The 20,039-nt window shown below is 38.4% G+C and overlaps 1 protein-coding gene across 2 annotated transcripts in view; it reads right to left on the bottom strand.

Annotated features, from left to right (window-relative positions):
* The window catches only part of LOC106875045 (synaptic vesicular amine transporter), a 70,261-nt gene that overhangs the window by 7,123 nt on the left and 43,099 nt on the right, over positions 1–20,039 (bottom strand). For both annotated transcript variants that reach the window (XM_014923005.3, XM_014923006.3), the window contains exons 3-14: positions 19,462–19,639; positions 14,555–14,762; positions 13,047–13,105; positions 11,952–12,035; positions 10,468–10,560; positions 10,005–10,094; positions 8,544–8,584; positions 6,140–6,197; positions 3,470–3,565; positions 1,961–2,039; positions 897–948; positions 31–94 (exon numbers count right to left, since the gene is read on the bottom strand). In XM_014923005.3, the coding sequence (XP_014778491.2) occupies positions 31–94; positions 897–948; positions 1,961–2,039; positions 3,470–3,565; positions 6,140–6,197; positions 8,544–8,584; positions 10,005–10,094; positions 10,468–10,560; positions 11,952–12,035; positions 13,047–13,105; positions 14,555–14,762; positions 19,462–19,639 (1,102 nt within the window). The remainder of the gene's footprint in view (positions 1–30; positions 95–896; positions 949–1,960; positions 2,040–3,469; positions 3,566–6,139; positions 6,198–8,543; positions 8,585–10,004; positions 10,095–10,467; positions 10,561–11,951; positions 12,036–13,046; positions 13,106–14,554; positions 14,763–19,461; positions 19,640–20,039) is intronic.

Below are 20,039 nucleotides of genomic sequence, written 5' to 3' on the forward strand. Positions count from 1 at the left end.
ACGTCGGTGAAAGTTTTTGCAATAACTTACCAACTGCAAGACCGAGGAATGACGTCACCACCAACATCATCGTAAACGTTATGGAGTAGGCTAGCTGGAAGAATTGAAAGAACAATAATAGAATGATTACAAGAAGAAAAGAAAGGAAAAACAACAATAGATAAACCCAACAAGAACAAATAAACTGTAGCAAAGATTCGAAACCTAATCGGTCAGTCACCATAAGTGAGCCACCGTAGTTTCACATGATTGGTCTATAAATCGACCAGTCAGCCTGAGGCTGTGGCGTGATATGGTTTTCTCGAATATCCCCTGTAAAAACAATTTTTTGTGTTCAATTGCAGAGTGTTGAAGGTAGCTGACTGACTCAGGTGCCTATACTCTTGTCATGTAGACGTCCAACGGACTGCTGACGCCACAAATTGCCTCGGAGATTTGCGCAGATGATTTCGTGTAATTTATGAACCTACCGCATGTTGTCACACAGCCTTCTATATTTTCAGAACAGCTTTGCTTTCCTCTCGTTCAGCAATTACTTATATCATTCATTGCAATTCGCCAACACAAAATGTCTTTATGTCTGGCAATAAATATTAGTTAAATGTTCGTATGTTTGCTTCAGTTATTCACACAGCCATTGAAATATATCTTCATTGAACAGTTCAAAGCAAACGACAGCAAATTTCTCGCGACAAAACAAATACATTTGTTAACATTGTTATCAACATAGACAAGTCAGTGAGGTGGCAGAACTGTTGAAGCATTGGGCAAAAGATTTCGAAGAAATTCTTCGGCTGTTTACAAATTCGTGAATGGATACGTGAAGTAATTATTTATGGGAAAAAAAAACAAAAACAAACAAACAGAAAAAGGAGAGAAATGTGAATAAAACTTACCGCCATAAGACACAGGGAACTGAAGAACAAACCAACGAGACCTTGAATCCACCTAAAAATTATGAATATATATAATGGATTAATTAACGAATTAATTAATTCTACAATAAAACATGGGCAGTGATTTTGTTTGATTAAAGCAACAATATATAAGACTTAAATGATAATAATAATAATAATAATAATAATAATAATAATAATAATAATAATAAAAATGCACCATGCATGCGTAGGTCGTTGCCAGTGCCTCCTGACTGGCTCTTCGTGCCGGTGGAACATAAAAGACACCATCCGAACGTGGTCGATGCCAGCCTCACGGCCCCAACTGGCTCTTGTGCCGGTAATACGTAAAAAGCACCATCCGAACGTGGCCTATGCCAGTGTCACCTAACTGGTTTCTGTGCCGGTGGCACGTAAAAAGCACCCACTACGTTCTCGGAGTGGTTGGCGTTAGGAAGGGCATCCAGCTGTAGAAACTCTGCCAAATCAGATTGGAGCCTGGTGCAGCCTCCTGGCTTGCCCTTCCCCAGTCAAACCGTCCAACCCATGCCAGCATGGCAAACGGACGTTAAATGATGAATAAAAACAACAACAACAATAATAATAATTTTGGTACAAAGCCAGCAGTTTCGGGGGGAAGGGATAAGTCGATTTCATCAACCCAGTACTCAACTGGTACTTTCTTTATCGACCCCCAGAAAGGTGAAAGGCAAAGTGGACCTTGACGGAATTTGAACTCAGAACGTAAAGACAAACGAAATGCCGCTAAGCCGGGCGTGCTAAAGATTCTGCCAGCTCGACGCCTTCATTGATTCAAATATGGAAATATAAATTCACTGGAAGAAGAGGTTAACTAATCAGCCACCAGTACAGCGATAACCAAGTTTCTGCTTAAATTTCAACTTTGATTAGTGGTTTCAGAAATCTTAGTAAAAATTACGGAATTCGCCCGAATGTCAAAGACAGAATTTTACTAGGGACAGCATGTCGGAGGGAAAGTTCAGAAGTATGGAGAGAGAACATGAAAGAAAAGTTTGATGTTGGAAATGTATATATTTACATACCTAGGAAACCATCTGACGAGACGAGGAAATATTAAACCAGCAGCCAAGTATCCAACAGATGTCGGTAGAACAACGATTCCTAAAGAAAACGAACAACGATATATATATATATATATATATATATATATATATATATATATATATATATATATATATATATATATATATATATATATATATATATATATATATATATACATACATATACATACGAGGGTGAGTCAAAAAGTAATGCCATTTTGTTTAGGACAGGTGTAATTACCAACACAGGAACATGTATCATACATCAAAATGAAGCTGGTCCTCTGTGGATCACATCCCTACTTCTCAACATAGTCACCGTTTCTCTCAATAGCAATGTTCCACCTTCGAATGAGAGCATGTATCCCTGCCCCGTAAAATCCTGTTGACTGTTGTTTGAGCCACTTTTTCACTACAGTTTTCACTTCCTCGTCACTGGAATAATGTTTGCCTCTCAAACCCCCTTTCGTGGCGCAGAAGAGATAGATGATAGTCTGAAGGCGCTAAATCTGGTGAGTGTGGATTCAGGGAAGAAGTGGCTCATGCACATACCCAAAACCTATTCGCCAACAGAAAACTCTTACAGCTCCAAAGAAACAACCAGAACACACACACACATACGTCCAAATAATGTACACATTGGTACAACTGACACACGCATATACACACAAACATACAAACACACCAACGAGGATCACGAAGCATACACTAACACTGAAAGAAACATACAATCTTACACTTGCACACACGCAAGATATTCATAGACCGCTCACGGTCAGTTTCTCATTTGCTCTCGTACTTATGAAATCTTTTTCCTTCTCTAATTTGTGGTCATCTTAAGGTACTTCTAACATAGCTTAACGCAGACTAAAACGTATTTCTCTCTATTTCCCGTTTATTCATGTTTTTATAATTTCCTTCCATCTGTCTTTTTTGAAGAAGTGCTAGAGCTCGAAATATCAAAAACATTTCTCCTTTCTTACCTTTCCCAACGTGTAAATCTACATTACGCTCTTGATTTTTACCTGGCCATTCTTGTTACCCGTTCGTCCACCCGTCTGTCTATCTGTCTGTCTGTCTGTCTGTCTGTCTGTCTCTCTCTCTCTCTCTCTTTCTCTCTCTCTCTCTCTCTCTCTCTCTCTATTTCTCTCTCTCTCTCTCTATCTTATAATCAATTTTGTTTTGTACTTCGTTACTTGTTATCCCCATTGATAAATTTACCGTTCTGTCAGCCATCCACCCTTCTGTCTGTCCGTCTGTCAGTTCACCTGTCTATCTGTCTGTCTGCATACTACGTGCTTCTTCATAGTTGTCATTTACCAAGTTCCATTCAGAAGATATTGGTTAATCCAAGACTGTCATTGAGTTATAATTAATTACCCAAGGTGGAGAAGCAATGAGAATCGATCCCGTAACCACGAGGTTACAAAGCAAACTCTTTAACAACATACGGTTTAAGCTGAAATGGTGGTATTTAATCCTACTTACCAAGTTGCCAAGTGGAAGCATCTATCAGTTCAAGAAGTCTTATCGGTAAGAACGCCAATACAATTGAGACATCGAGATTCAGCAAAAAAATATTTACTGAAAAATGTAAGAAATTAGAAAATGAACTAATAATAAAAACAAATAAATAATATTACGGAGATGTACTTGCATAGCAAGTGACCTGATCTGAGATCGTGTGCTGGAACGAAAACAATAAATAATAAATAATAATAAACAAATAAATGTTCATGTATTGAACGGATGATGTTGTTGTTATTGTTGTTTAGTTTTGGATGTATCCTATTTGAGAGGAACTATAATCAAAGGTGTTTTATTTATGACGATTCTTGTCTTTTATTCCGACATACTGGTATAATACTATATTATTGTAGCAAGAATTTTTTGACTGTTTCAAACGCCAACGTACTGCCGAGGAATCGAACGCAAATCACTGTGTTCAGTCAAAAATAATTAAATAACAGAAATAGAACCCTGTCAAGGATTGATGACGTCAGCTAAGCACTGGCCACCCACATCTCTTGAAGAAACATCATGAACTTGTTTTTTCTCAATAGCTAGCTGACCAGCAAAAAATACAATGGATCCAACAGATGCTTAACTCATTAAATCCTAACATTGTTTTGGTCGAACAAGATATGGATTATCATTAAAACGTTTGTTTTTGGTGCCTTTTCTTTGAAAGGCATTAGTTATATTTCTACTAACCGGCCAGTGGACAGTCACAGTAACGGATGCAGGAATTTACAGTACTTGGCAACAGTTACAGAATGTGGCTGCGACGAACGACAACGAACGATGACGACTGTTGTCGTTGCTGACACACACATCTCACACAAACTGCTGAACCGTTTTGGTTTAAATATCTTTTTTTTTCTGTCGTTTGTCATAACGACACATTGTTTTTCTCTTTTATTTCTCTTTTACTTGTTTCAGTCTTTTGACTGCGGCCATGCTGGAGCACCGCCTTTTAGTCGAGCAAATCGACCCCAGGACTTATTCTTTGGAAGCCTAGGATCTAGTTCAAAACGGGGGCACCAGTTTTCATTTATGTTTTATGTAGTGTTTTTGGTACCGAAAGACTTTCAAACTTCGTATACTTATCTATTTTGTGTTATAGAACAAAAAAAATTTTTTGTATTCGAAGTTATTTCATGTAAAAAATTGTCTTATTTCGATAATTTCAACCAATCACTGACAAGTATTCAGCTGTTTACAGTTACTCCTTTTGGCAGTTTAAGCGGTTCCTTTGGCAGTTTAAGCGGTGTAAAGCGTATTTAATCTCCATTACTTCTGACATTTTGCAGAGAGGCAACACAGGTATGTTCGTTTTCCTTCGTTTTATTTTTAATATAATTTCGTTAAAATCTGCCTGAACTGTATGTGTACAACATTTGCCCTAACCCTAACCCTAACCCTTCCCTCAAAAACCAGGTCTTGTGCCTATAATAGAAAGGTTTATTAGCTACTGCCAATATGCTTCAGCCATTTTTTGACAAGGAAATAATAATTTTATCACCGCCAGAATCGTTTGAGAATCGTTTGTTCACGTAGTCAGCACTTACTGTACTCGGCTGAATGGACGTCAGTCATTGGTTGAAATTACAGAAATACGACAACTTTAACATGAAATAACTTGTGATGTACGTTTTTTTGTTAAGAAGACTAAGAGAAAAAGATGTTTTATATGACACATTCTACCAGTGTCCCAAGTTTCAAAGTGTTTCGTTAAGAAAATACTGGCGCCCCCGTTTTGAACTAGATCCCCGAACCGCTAAGTTACGGGGACGTAAACACACCACCATCGGTTGTCAAGCGATGTTGGGGGGACAAACACAGACACACAAACACACATATATACATATACGACGGGCTTCTTTCAGTTTCCGTCTACCAAATCCACTCACAAGGCTTTGGTCGGGCAGAGGCTATAGTAGAAGACACTTGCCCAAGGTGCCACGCAGTGGGACTGAACCCGGAACCATGTGGTTGGTAAGTAAGCTAATTACCACACAGCGACACCTAATGATAAATAAATATTTTGTATTTGGGGCTTCAGACTTCTTGATCTTCCATCGCAACACATTTAATAGGAGTTACATATGTTTTTTAATAACAGTTTGACTCACGACTTAAAGTATCTGCCACAAACATCTGATGAGATGGACGTGTCCTACACACCCACAAAACTGAAGGTCATATGGCGCTGAGTTGCACAGACACATTTGCTGAAACCAACCTGTCCAGTTACATGCAGGCATTAAAAAAATCATAAAATTAAATAGTAAATTAGCTTGTTTCACCAAACTATGCAAATATAACAAACCCTGTTCACTTAGTACGTCCATCGCATGCAATGCATTGCTCTCAACTTTCTCCTTTTCTTAGTTGTGTATTTATGAACGAATATAAACGTCAAAATATTTTAAACCATTTATTAGATAATGAAGAATGTAATCTACCAATTTGAGTGCTTTTACTCCCTTCCAATTGAAAAGAATCCGTAAAATCGATATGAATTGAAATATAGAAAACAGCCATCGTTAATTATGTTGTCTAACGTTCATAGAATATATGTTTGAATATTTTTCGTTCTTAAAAGCATTTGGGAAGACGACTGATAAAGTAAGTTATATAAAAAGCAGTACTTACATGCGACAATGATGATGTAAGGATCTTTGAGTAATGTACAGAGGGAGCCATGTAGGTGCTGTAGAAATAGATATGAAGAGGAAAGAAATCACAATACAAAAAGAATATACATACATGCACACACACACACACACACACACACACACACACACACACACACACACACACACACACATGTATGTATGCATATAGGTATGTATAAAAGAAGTAAATGAAATTGAAAATGCAGAGAGTATATATGAAGATTTATTTCAACTAAAATTAATACACTTGACCGGTTTCAATTGGTTTGATTTTTATGATTTTTAAAACTTGCAAGTTGAAAATCAAACAAATATGAAATCAGTTGAGTGTATTAATTTTAGCTGAAATAAATCTTCATATATACTCTTTGTGCATTTTAAACTTCGTTTATTTCTTATGCACTACTATTTGCATGGATTAGTAACCACACACACACACACACACACACACACACACACACACACACACACACACACACACACGCACACACACACACGCACACAGCAAATCAAATAAAAAATAAATAAGAAAGAACAACAAAGTCAAAAGAAAATTCATAGTTGATATTTTTAGGTTGATGCTCAAAGAAGGAACAAACGTTATAGAGTAAAGTAAACGTTTCGGATTTAGTCCTTCGTCCGATTCTAGAGGAAATCCCAGGAAGAGACAAGGAATAGAAGAAAGGATAAATGAAAAGAAAAGAAAAGAAAAGAGCCAGGAAAAAACCCTACGTGTATTAAGTTCCCATGTTCGACCTTTGACTAACTGGAGGAGTGAGAGATAGTGAAACAAGACAGTGAAAGAGGAGTGCGTGATGGTGTGTGTGTATATGTGTGTGTGTGTGTGTGTGCACGTGTATGCATGAGGGTACATGTGTATGTAACAATAAAAGAAGAATTGAATGTTACAAATTCTCTGCATGTGTTTGTTGTGTGTGTGTGTGTGTGTGTGTGTGTGTTTATGTGCGTAATTCGTTTGATAATTACCCGAATCACAGATTAAAAGACTTGCTCTTAGAGAGAAAGTATTGAGCTTTTTGGCATTTTAGATATTCCTCATAGAATCTAGTCTTAATTTGTGGCAGCAAATAGCAAATTTAGAATCTATAATTTTCGTCTACTTTCCTTTCTTTGCCTGGCGATGACGGCTTTGTATGTATTTATAATACACAGGGTGTTCAAAAAGTTTCTCCGCAGTATTTTATTGCCCAATATATATTTATAAGATGGTATAAGACTGAGGAGACCCCCTTCGGTTATGAATGACCATGGGATTGCACCTAGAAAGTTACCCTCCCAGGCAGAAGTCTGGGCAAGGTTGTTTATGGAAGGCCAGCAGTCGCACATGCATACCAGTCTCCCCTCTCCACACCACTGATGTTATCCAAGGGAAAGCAAAGGCCGATACAGCTTGGCACCAGTGATGTCACAACTCATTTCTACAGCTGAGTTAACTGAAGCAACGTGAAATAAATGTCTTGCTCAAGAACACAACACGCAGACCGGTCTCACAACCTCACGATCGTAAGCTCTAACCACCGAGTCATGCGCCTTCACAGGTATAAGACTACAAAAGAATATATTAGATTTTACAAGTCTTTAAAAAACTTTATAAGAGGTGTTGAAAGTGTTGTCCTTCATTTTCAACACATAAGTTGACTCTTCTACACATGTTTTGAAATACATGTGACGCAGTACGAACCGTGTGAAAGTTATGATTGTGCCTTTTAGCTCATTAATGGTTTTCGGGCGATTCTTGTGCATTGATCCTTTATTTGCTCCCCAGAAAAAAAGACTCTGGCGGTGTTAAATCAGGTGATCTCGGTGGCCAAAGTCCCTTCGAAATAACCCGTTCACCAAAACACTCTTGAAGTAGCTCCATGGTAATGCGCGAAGTATGTACTGTAGCTACATCTTGCTGAAAGTATGTATTATGAATTTCACCTTCAGTGAGTTGGCCTAGAAATGGAGAGACATTATTTGGGCAATATCTCTCGGTGTTGATGGTGTCCTCAAGAAAAAAAAAAAAAAAAAATTCACTGCTGAGACACTTTTTGAAAATCCTGTATAACATATTTATCATTTGCTACTTGTAACTTAGTGGAGGCGCGTGGCTTAGTGGTCAGGGTGTCAGCACCATGATCGTAAGGTTGTGGTTTCGATTCCTGCACCGGGCGACGCGTTGTGTTCTTGAGCAAAACACTTCATTTCACGTTGCTCCAGTCCACTTAGCTGGCAAAAATGAGTAACGCTGCGATGGACTGGCGTCCCGTCCAGCTAGGGAATACATACGCCATTGAAACCGGGAAACCGGGCCCATGAGCCTGGCTAGGCTTTAAAAGGGCGCATTTATTTACGTGAAATGTTTTATTTTTACTTACCTTCACCGAGGATTCTCTCTTCATTGTTAATAACTGCAGAACTGAAAAAAAAAATAATAAAACAGAAACATTAAATTGCTAGAAAAAACAAAACAAAAGCACAAACAAAACAGTTGAACCTGTAATAACAGAAAGAGAGGAGGTTAGATTTGGAGTCGACTGCAACGGTTTGTATTAACAAAACTGCTGTTTACATGCTTTCGTCACAAGCATCATCGTCATCATCACCATCATCATCGTCGTCGTCGACATCATCGTCGTCGTCGACATCATCGTCGTCGTCGTCGTCGTCATCATCATCATCATCACCATCATGTCTCTTCCTTTTCCAGTTTCTCGAATTTGAAACCACTATTCAATCAGGAACATGGTTTGGCAGAATCATTAGAGCATCGGACCAAATATCTCACAGTATTTTTCCTTCCGACTCAATGTTCCAGATTCAAATTCATCCGAGGCCAACTTTGCTTTTCCTTCTTGCGGTTCGCTAAAATGAAGTACCAGTCATATACTGTGGTCGATGACATCAGTTTATCCACTCATCTCAAACTTGTTAGCCTTGTCCTTAAATTAGAAATTAAAGGCGATGAGCTGGCAGAATGGTGTGTGCGTCGCACAAAATGCCTTGCGGTATTTCTTTTGATGGCGGCGAGCTGGCAGAAACGTTAGCACGCCGGGCGAAATGCTTAACGGTATTTCGTCTGCCACTGCGTTCTGAGTTCAAATTCCGCCGCGGTCGACTTTGCCTTTCATCCTTTCGGGGTCGATAAATTAAGTACCAGTTACGTACTGGGGTCGATATAATCGACTTAATCCGTTTGTCTGTCCTTGTTTGTCCCCTCTGTGTGTAGCCCCTTGTGGGCAGTAAAGAAATAGGTATTTCTTTTGATGTTTACGCTCTGATTTAAAATCCCGCTGAGGTCAGCGACGCCTTTCATCTACCTCCACGCTGAGGTCGATAAAATAAAGTACCAGTCGATGGTTTAGTACTGAAGTTGATGGTTTAGGCTGATCCTTTCTCCTCATATTGCTGACCTTATTCCTAAAGAACGAATCAATTGGGAAATTGATTGGAAGAATCATGACAGCGTCTGAAAATGTTTTGCGGTATTTTGCTTTAACGGAAGTGCCTTTTCTGCAGACTAGTTCAATAACTAGTCCCCAGTAAAAGTATTCGTTCACAGGTGTCGATAAAGTAAAGAAGCAGTCAAGCACTTCGGTCGTTAGTATCGACTAACTCCGCTTAAAGTTGTTAACTCAGTGTCTAAATCTGTAACCGTCATTATCTCTGCATCTTAATGCTGTATTAATTTCACCAATATCACCTGTGTTTTAGCATTAGCAGTTTAATGGTTTAACGACAAGCCTCTAATCTTCAAAAATGTTCTCACTTGTGTAACTGTCAGAGAAATTGAATGTAATAGCGAAATAATGATCTCGGACGTTAAACGAAATACTTACATATAGCGAAGCTCATGATACCAGATAGAAGAATGAAAGGAAATGCAGGGTTGACGAATTCAAACAGAAGACTTCCATACACGGGACCAGCTGTAAATAGAAGAGAAACTCATACACTGAACATAAATAATTTGAAAGATCTAACTTAGTGGTTCTCAGCTGGAGTCCATATTCTCCTTGGGGCGTTCATAAAAGATTTTGCTGTTAAAATTTCTCTGAATAAATTGGTTTACATCTACAAACACAAAATATTTTAGTATTTTAAAACAATTCCTAATAATATTTAATTATGAAAAATACAATAAGATTTTATTAAACATCAAATGGTTCTGAGAGTCCACCCGAATAAAATTGGTATTAAAGGGGTCCACTGGTGAAAAATGGTTGAGAACCACTGATCTAATTGAATTAGTTAAGAATGATATTGTAAATGAATATTAATCAAAACAGCGCTAATACTTACCGATAATTCCAATGGATAATCCACTAAAAGCATAGCCTATTACATTTCCCCGGCGATAATCATCTTTGAATGTTGCTGCTACAAGTCCCAGAGCTGAAACAAAAGGTAAACATGATTGAGTAACAAACACTGAATCCAAACAGGCAAGGTCAGCACGACATTAATTCCATTTGTTTATCGCTATCTATACAGATGAAACCAAATTTTCAGTGGCCTTTTTGATTAGGTGTCAGACGGTGGGATAGAGGTGGCTGAAAGTCAAAGGTTCACACCTCTTCTATGTGCATTGTACTGCGATCATGGCCAAGATATTCAACCCTTGGCACATTTTGCACAAACGTCGGTCTTATCTTTTTGTTTAAACACAAATGTTGAAAACATGGCTATAGTTTACCTAACTGGTATTCTCCATTGGAGTTAGTTGAAAAGGGGCTACATAACACACACACTTCGAAATAGTCACCTTGCGCAGCAATACACTGCTCCCAGCGTTCTTGCTACTTTTGGAATGAGTCCGGGAAGTTGTTTTCCGCAAACGAGTCGAGGACTTCCTGCAATTTGCTCTTGATCTCAACAACGGTATTAAAATGATGACCTTTGAGCTGCCTTTTCATCTTGCGAACAAGATGGATGTGGAAGCGATACTATATTGTTCTTGGTGAGAAACTCACGAGTGAGGAGACCTCGGTGACAGGGTACATTGTCGTCGTGAAGAATCCGATTCTTCACGCTCCACAGATCCGTAATGTTCTCCCTCAAATGCTTCAAAACGGTCTGGCCCTAGTGGGAGGAATGTTGATTTGATGGAGAGAATAAGCTAACGTGCAGCACGAAAATTTGATCGCTATAAACAAATTATTTGTGCAGGTCGCTAAGCAAGAAATTGCAGGACCGTGCCTTTCTCGGACTCAGGAGACTATCATTACACACACACACACACACATACACACATACACACACACACACACACACACACACACACACACACACACACGCGCACACACACACACACACACACACACACACACACACACACGTACGTACGTACGCACGCACGTATGTATCAATGTATGTATGTATTGAGCACATTTCTGGCAAGTGATAGGTACATATATTAATTGCTGGAATGTGGTACTGACGATAAAGTAATAACTCCCGAAATATGCATATACACACATTGCCTATTTAAAAAAAAATCATCGATCGCATTGTTCACATAGAGGTATTTCTATACGAAACGTCGCAACTACACACACACACACACACACACACACACACACACACACACACACACACACACACACACACACACACACACACACACAAGAAGCGATTGTGTAACATGCTGGACGTAAACAAGTGCAGGCAAAATGGCTGTAACCGAATATCAAGCGCATACAGCAAGTTCTGATCCCACAATTGTCCCATTTTACCTCTAAACTATATTTTAGGTTTTTGCCAAAATATCTATAATGTTAACTCACCTGTTACCGCTGTCAGCGAGGACGAGATTCCTTGTAACACTCGAGTAACTATCAGCATCGAATAAGTTTTACTGTAGGGAAAAGCTGACGAGAGAAGAATCACAAGGAATTTTAAAATTTCATATTGATGTTGCAACATATTTATAAGGAATGGCTACGTTAAAAAGGAGCGGAGAAAATATGTCTATTTTAAAAGAGACAAGACCAAGGTAATTGAAGACTTGCTACGCTGGTTGAAACGCCTTAGTAGAATGGTTTTTGGATCAGTATGAATGAAGGAAACAGACGAATGAAACATCAGGAAAGAAGAAAAGTTGAAAAATATTTAGAGGTCAGAAAATAACAGTGAGATAAGTTTAGGGGTGATATTGTCTATCCCACTATCCATTTTTACGGTCCCAAAAGGGCACAAAAATGATGTCAAATAAGTCAGCATCGAATCAGCGATGCCAACTAGACGGAGCCAAAACAGCTGTGCCAAACCGTCTCAGACCGTACAACAGAATCTGTGATTTCGTACCAAGCACCTTCTCTCCACGAGTGTAATGTTACACTGCTGCTGATGCTGATGGTGGTGCTGGTGTTGGCTGTGATGGTTGTAATTGTGGTTGACAAACGCCAACCAAGATGGCGTGAATCAGCCAAGCTTTACCTGCTAGAAATAGCAACCTAAATGCTTTTAAATCAGATCTCAATCCTAGATGTTCAAGAACCACACGAAGGGCAGATTTTCAATCCCGGGATCATCCTGATTCCAAAAAGGTATAATATGTCTATGTCGAGCAAATGAAATACAGGGGTCCAAGACGGACAGACAGAATTTCGTTTTTATTAATATAGATTTCAAAGTCTTTGATCAGATGCTTAACGTTAATCTTACGTAACACATCTGATTCCATACTTGGTCGACATAAGGCATTCCGAATATTATCTCGCCAAGTTTAAAGTGATTTCTTTTGTGCCGTAAACTATTTACCGTTTCTCTGGTGCCCCCTCTTCTCTTGATTCTCTCAGAACGTGCGTATTTTGCTTAATGTTTAATCCAGAGCTGCCTATTTGGGTACAAAATAGGGTGATTAGAAAGTATAAACATACCTAATGTGGAGAGGAGAAGGACCAAGCTACCAAACAACATCGGTTTCCGGTAACCAAATCTGAAAACAAGAAAATGGTGCAGTTGAAAAACAGCAGAAATGATATGTTCTTTTCTACTCTAGGCACAAGGCCCGAAATATTTGAGGAGGGGGCCAGTCGATTAGATCGACCCCAGTACGAAACTGGTACTTAATTTATCGAATCCCGAAAGGATGAAAGGCAAAGTCGACCTCGACGGAATTTGAACTCAGAACGTAAGACAGATGAAATACTGCTAAGCATTTCGCTCGGCGTGCTAACGTTTCTTATTTCTTTATTGTCCACAAGGGGCTAAACATAGAGGGGACAACCAAGGACAGACAAAGGGATTAAGTCGATTACATCGACCCCAGAGCGTGACTGGTACTTAATTAATTATCGACACCAAAAGGATGAAAGGCAAAGCCAACCCCCAGTAGCATTTGAATTCAGAACGTAAAGACAGACGAAATACCGCTAAGCATTTTGTCCGGCGTGCTAACGTTTCTGCCGGCTCGTCGCCTTGGAAATGATACGTTTTAACAAGAATTAACGATTTATAATATTTGGTGTCGGATGATGTATTTGAAATTAAACATGAAGGAATATTGGATAACATTCACTCTATTGTTTCTTTATTCGTTTATTAATTCAGTCACTAGTCTGAGGCCATACTGGAGCATCGCTTTCAAAGGTATTTTACTTGTTTACATTTCTTCCAAACACTTTACCTTCTGCTTATTCTATCGATTTTGTAAAGGATGAATGGTGAATGGCTAAGTTAGCTTTTGGCATAAAGGAACGTAACACGGATGGTATTAAGTATCAGAGAGTATTTTTGTTCGACAAACCGTTTGTGGTCGGCCATTCCTCGCTGAGAGAGGGAGAGAGAGAGAGAGAGAGAGAGAGAGAGAGAGAGAGAGAGAGAGAGAGAGAGAGAGAGAAACGGAGAGAGGGGAGAGAGAAAGAATAAGAGGGAGAGAAAGATTGAGTTGGCAGAGAAGCTAGAGAGTTGGATAGAAGACTTCGTGAAATGTTTCAACTCTCTCTATACATATATTTATGGGATGACCCTACATATATGTGTGTGTGTGTGTGTGTGCATATTTGTGCCTTTGTGCTTGTCTCCCCGCCCCCACCGCTTGACAACCGGTATTGGTTTGTTGATGACTCATAACTTGGCGGTTCGGCAAAAGAGGCCGATAGAATAGTACCAGAGTTGATAAAAATAAGTACTCGGGTCGATTTGTTCGACTAAAACCCTCCAAGCGGGTGCCCCAGCATGGCCAGAGTTTAATGAGAGAGAGAGAGGGAGAGAGAGAGAGAGAGAGAGAGAGAGAGAGAGAGAGAAAGGTTGGGGTGGGGGTGGGGTAGAAAGAAGGACAAAGCAAGAGAAAAGTAAGAACAAGAGGGAAATAGAAAAGAAGGGATTCCTGAGATCAGTCTGGAATTAAAAAAAGACAAAAAACTTCCCTTGCAAAAGCATTTACCTTGTTACAATATAACCGACGAATGGATTACATACGAACTGCGCAATGCCCTTGGCTGCAATCAGGTAGCCATAACGGCCTTGGTTATTTATGTCTTTATTCACGTCTCTGTCTTGTAACACCGATAAAGTGTCGTTTGGAATATTGGAATCGTTTTCCGATTGCTGGGGATGTTCCAAATCGTAAAGCATTTCCGGTAAGATCGGATCTGAAAATATAGGAAAATAAAAAAACCCCACATATCTTTATATATATATACAGGCATACAGGGTGCGATAAACAAATTGTCGCCGATTTATATTTTTTATTACATGCATGCACATTGTTTGTTTTTGATTTTGTCGACCACAGTATGGTAGAGTCAGTTGGGAATTATCTGTGAGAAAAACAGCACCCTGACGCAATTCAATCTGCCAGAAATTTGGAAATGAAATGCTGTATTGCCTGGCATTCGTGCTGGAAGCTCTAATACGAACATTTCAGAGTGTTTGGGTATCAATCTGAGGTCTGCATTCTGAGGTCTGCAATCTGAGGACGTGTACCAAGAGTGATAAAAATCAAACATCCAGTCAACATCATGGCGTTTGGAGTGATCGATACTGATATATATATATATATATATATATATATAATACACACACACACACACACACACACAGAATTAGCCTGCAAGGAGCTAAACATTCCACAGGTACGCGCACCCTTAATGAAATTCTCCGGTAGAAACACTGTGATAAAGTATATGAAAAGGCAAAATGACAGGCAAAATTCATCCGATTCAGTACAGTTTCTTTCCACTTAATTTCATTCCCAAATATGATTTAAAATATATAAAATACAAAAAAATTCCAGGCATTGATAGAACCTCAGACATCATGTTCGCGAAACAAGTTTCTTTACCATACAGTCATGCTACACCCACACAGTCGTTATATACACAAAGAGAAATTACATATATATATATATATATACACATACTCACACAAACGTACGTACATACATACATATACATATATATATTTTTATACATACATACATACATACATACATACATGCATACATACATCTGTTAGTCTGTGTGTGTGTATATATATATATATATATATATATATACACACACACATATACATACATACATACATACATATATATATACACTCATATATATATATATATACATACATATATATATATATATACACACACACACACACACACACACACACACACACACACACACACACATATATATATAAAACATATATGCTTTCTTGTTATTGTATTTAGAACTGTTGAAACTGTTACAGCATATGGAATAATCCTGAAAGATATTTGTTTACAATAACGCATTATTCTCAGTCAATGGCGTCCATTGTTTTGCTTCTGTATTAAACAATAGAAAGTTGTGTTAAGTTTCCATAACTTTATTGTCAAACACTTGTCACTGCTTCACATGAGTTATTTGTTAAATGAATTTATTTCAACGATTAAACAAAACCAGTGTAGGATTCTCAGATTTAAATGTTTTAAAAATCTAATTCAAAGGATTAAATTTAAAAAGAAAAACAGAAAGAAGACATTTATATCGGTTTATTTCGTAATGATTCGCTTATATTTTAGTACATTCCACCTCAAGGAATTTTCTAATGTTTTTCTTTTTAATCAATGAAACTTTAATTAGAATTAAAAGAAATTCTCAAGTGTCTATCGTAAATCTTGAAGTATTTGCCTTCTACACAGTTTCATATCTTGTTTTCGGTATCACTTAAAACTCACAGTCACTACACATATATCAGAATACAAACTCGTGTATCTACACCTTTACTCATGAATAATACGGTTAACTTTCATAAACTTGTTATAAACACTAATTTTCTCACTATTTCACGATCTTCCATGACGACCACACACACACACACACACACACACACACACACACGTGTACAATATCGGAAAACTGCACAAGTGCTAGGCTTTATATTTTAGAGTTAAAACATGCTAAAGTCTTAGTAAGTTGATTACACTGGCTGAACAAACCGCTAGGAGAATCTTGAAGTCGCAATAAACATGATTTTTCACGATAATTTTGACTCCTCTCTCAGTACAGAGTAACACCATCAATAAATGATAAGTTTTTAATCTTGAAAGTGCTTTAAAGTGACCTCATTTTAACATTTCAGTTGATGATACTCTACTAAGCACAAATATGATTTCTATTCAGAATACTGATCATATAACTGGAACAAATCTGCTTCTACGTATACCAAGATTACAGACCACAAAATACAACTACCATTAGAGTAAAATACATCAATCTGGGGCCGAGATGCTTGTGTAAACATAAACACCGTTGACCACATCCAAAGACTATTGTTATATTGTCTTCATTCACTCATACATTAATCTCTTCGCTCTCTGGAACATAGGCCATCGGCAATTTTTCTCTGCTGTTCTCGACTCTGGACTATCTCAGGGCTATCTTCAGTATGGATGATTGAGAAGGGGAACCCTAATCTATGAGTCCAGATTAGCCTTGTGAGAAGATCTTGTTCTCCCAGATATTGTTGATTTTGTATTGTCATTGATGCTTCTCTAACTTCGCATTTTTCTAGGTCGGGTAGTTGGCCATACGCAGATCCATTTTTATCTTTGGGGAGAGGTGGTCCATACTTGTCTCACCGCCATCCTTTGAGCTGTCTGGCATGTGAGACCCTACTAGGATCTTCAACTCTGCTGGCCTACTTCTTAAGGTCACTGAGGTACACAAGTCACCACATCGCAACAAAGATGTCTTTGTAAATTGATTGTCTTGTACAAATAAGCGCCCATGTCCATTGGAATATGAAAATCTTACGTTCTTTTACGTTTACGATCAAGCTGGTGGTTCGGATCTTCCACATTGTGACTCTGAGTTTTTTCAACCAGCACTAAGTTCTGTGGCTGCACGTGTTTCAGAGAGAATGAAGAAAGCTCATAAGCCATTATATTTTCGTCCGTGAGCTGATGTTCCTATTAAAGATGTATCAGAGGGATAACTAAAAAACTTTATTGGTTTTCTTGTTCTCGTAAAACTGGTTTTCAAATTGGCTCTTGTAAAACAGTCATAGCGAGAATCCAGCTGAGATTCAAACCGTAGTTCTTAAATTTTCCCAGTCCAGAATCGCGATCTAATATATTTCCATAAAAGGGAAAGAGTTTCCGAAAAAAGATACTAACGCCTACACGAATGTGGTTTGACCAATCAGCAACAAGCTGACTTATTTATGACTGAGGTGACAACATCAGAAGAATATGCAAGTTTTCGCGCCAAACAGATTATAGAACAGCGATTCGCCACCGCGGCTCCAAGGGCCGCATGTGACCCTCAAACATCCTTACGGCAGTCCTCTATGGTCTTCCTTCCATAGATATAATATATATATTTTTAATTGACTTGTGTCTTACTTTTTTGGTGCAGTCCCCAAATTTGGGATTTGGCCAGGATATAAAAACGGTTGATAACCGCTATTCTAGAATCTTCTGAGCAAGCAGTCATTTAAAGGGGAACTAATTCAACTTAGAGCTCTTTCTAAACTTGTACAGGTCGGTCGTTTTCCCTCATGTGATAGTCTCTTATCTCTTTCACCCTTGCTCTCATGTTCGCAGGCCTTAGCTAGTAATGTCAATCAACGATTGTCCATTTATACAGGAATCCACATGCTCTGAACCACTTTCATGATATTCATTTATTGGATGTAAACTGAACGAGGCGAGTGAATAAAATATTTGTCGACTCAGAGAAATCTTAGAATGGTTATTTTTAAAACGCACAATTTACTTGACATCGAGAACAGCTGAACAAGGGAGGACAAAAACTGCATGAAACAGAAACGCTTCTGATTTGTACCCATTTCTCAACAATAAATACAATTTACAGAGAAGACAAATACACGGGAAATAATTCGTTCATTTCCTGTATGAAATAAAATTGAAGCTCGATATGGAAATTGAGAAAATTGTTTATATTAAATAGAGTCTTTAGAAGAAAATGGCGCAAGGGCATGATGTAGAGGTCAAACAACAAGAGGAGGAAATAAAATTAAGGTGATAAATGACCAGAGCAATTATACAAATTTATTTATAGCCCATAAAATGTATGCCCAGACATAATTCGCTGATGAAATGTAATGAAATAGAATAATTGCTATGAGTTTGGCGAATTTAATTCTTTATTCTTTAGTTTCAAAGCAGCAGATTATCGGCACAATTGTTGATGTCGCAGAAATATTATTCTTCATTTAAATAATTACATGGAAAACAGGTGGATGGAAGGATGAAACTACAGTCTGACACATTATATGATGTAGAAGCCCAGGGTACACTGTGTGTGAGAAATACTCTCTCTTTACTCTTTTACTTGTTTCAGTCATTTGACTGTGGCCATACTGGAGCACCAACTTTAGTCGAGCAAATCGACTCCAGGACTTATTCTTTGGAAGCCTAGTACTTATTCTATCAGTTTCTTTTGCCGAACCGCTAAGTTACGGGGACGTAAACACACCACCATCGGTTATAAAGTGATGTTGGGGGGACAAACACAGACACGCAAACATATACACACACATACATATATATACATATATATGACGGGCTTCTTTCAGTTTCCGTCTACCAAAACCACTCACAAGGCTTTGGTCGACCCGAGGCTATAGTAGAAGACACTTGCCCAAGGAGCCACGCAGTGGGACTGAACCCGGAACCATGTGGTTGGTAAGCAAGCTACTTACCACACAGCCAAATACTGGACAAACATTGGATATAGGTTTTTCTCAATCAAAGCAAACCTGGGGCTTATCAACAATAGCAACAGCAGCAGCAACAACAACAACAACAACAACAACAAAGAAAGCAACCAAGAATTTACTTACCAACCAACGTTAGCAGCAAACTGTCATTGAATAACGAAAGACACACGATGATAATTACAATCTTCGTTGAATTCCGGAACCTTGACCAACAAGTTTTGTCCTCAACGGGGCCCTCACGCATGACTACGACGCTTGAAAGCATGTGCTCACCATCCGCCGCTGGTTCGCCGATATAATCCTGAGGATGAAAATGATATTGAAACAAGTTGCCTGCAATAAAATTGCTACGTTTGAAGCTTCATGGTAACATATTGTGACATATCGTCTTATCTTGCAACTTCTGATAACATGTAACATTTGATAACACCTTGTAACATCTGATAGTATCTTGCAACATCTGGTTACATCTAGTAATATCTCCCGGGAAAATTCTGACTACAATACACCAACGAGTCAACGAGGGAAACTCTGAAATGTTACTGACCTGCTAGAAATAGCAATGAAATATGTTTGAAAGTACACCCTATAACCTTAAAAAAGATAAAGACCAGTTGGTCATGTAGTTATACATACATTGTGTCTGAAAAAACGAAAGTTAGGAGGACGGTCATGGCTAGACCCCTTTTTGATCATAGTTT

Source organism: Octopus bimaculoides, chromosome 4 (genome assembly GCF_046866305.1).
Source record: "Octopus bimaculoides isolate indiv1 chromosome 4, ASM4686630v1, whole genome shotgun sequence".
Classification (NCBI taxonomy): Eukaryota; Metazoa; Mollusca; class Cephalopoda; order Octopoda; family Octopodidae; genus Octopus; species Octopus bimaculoides.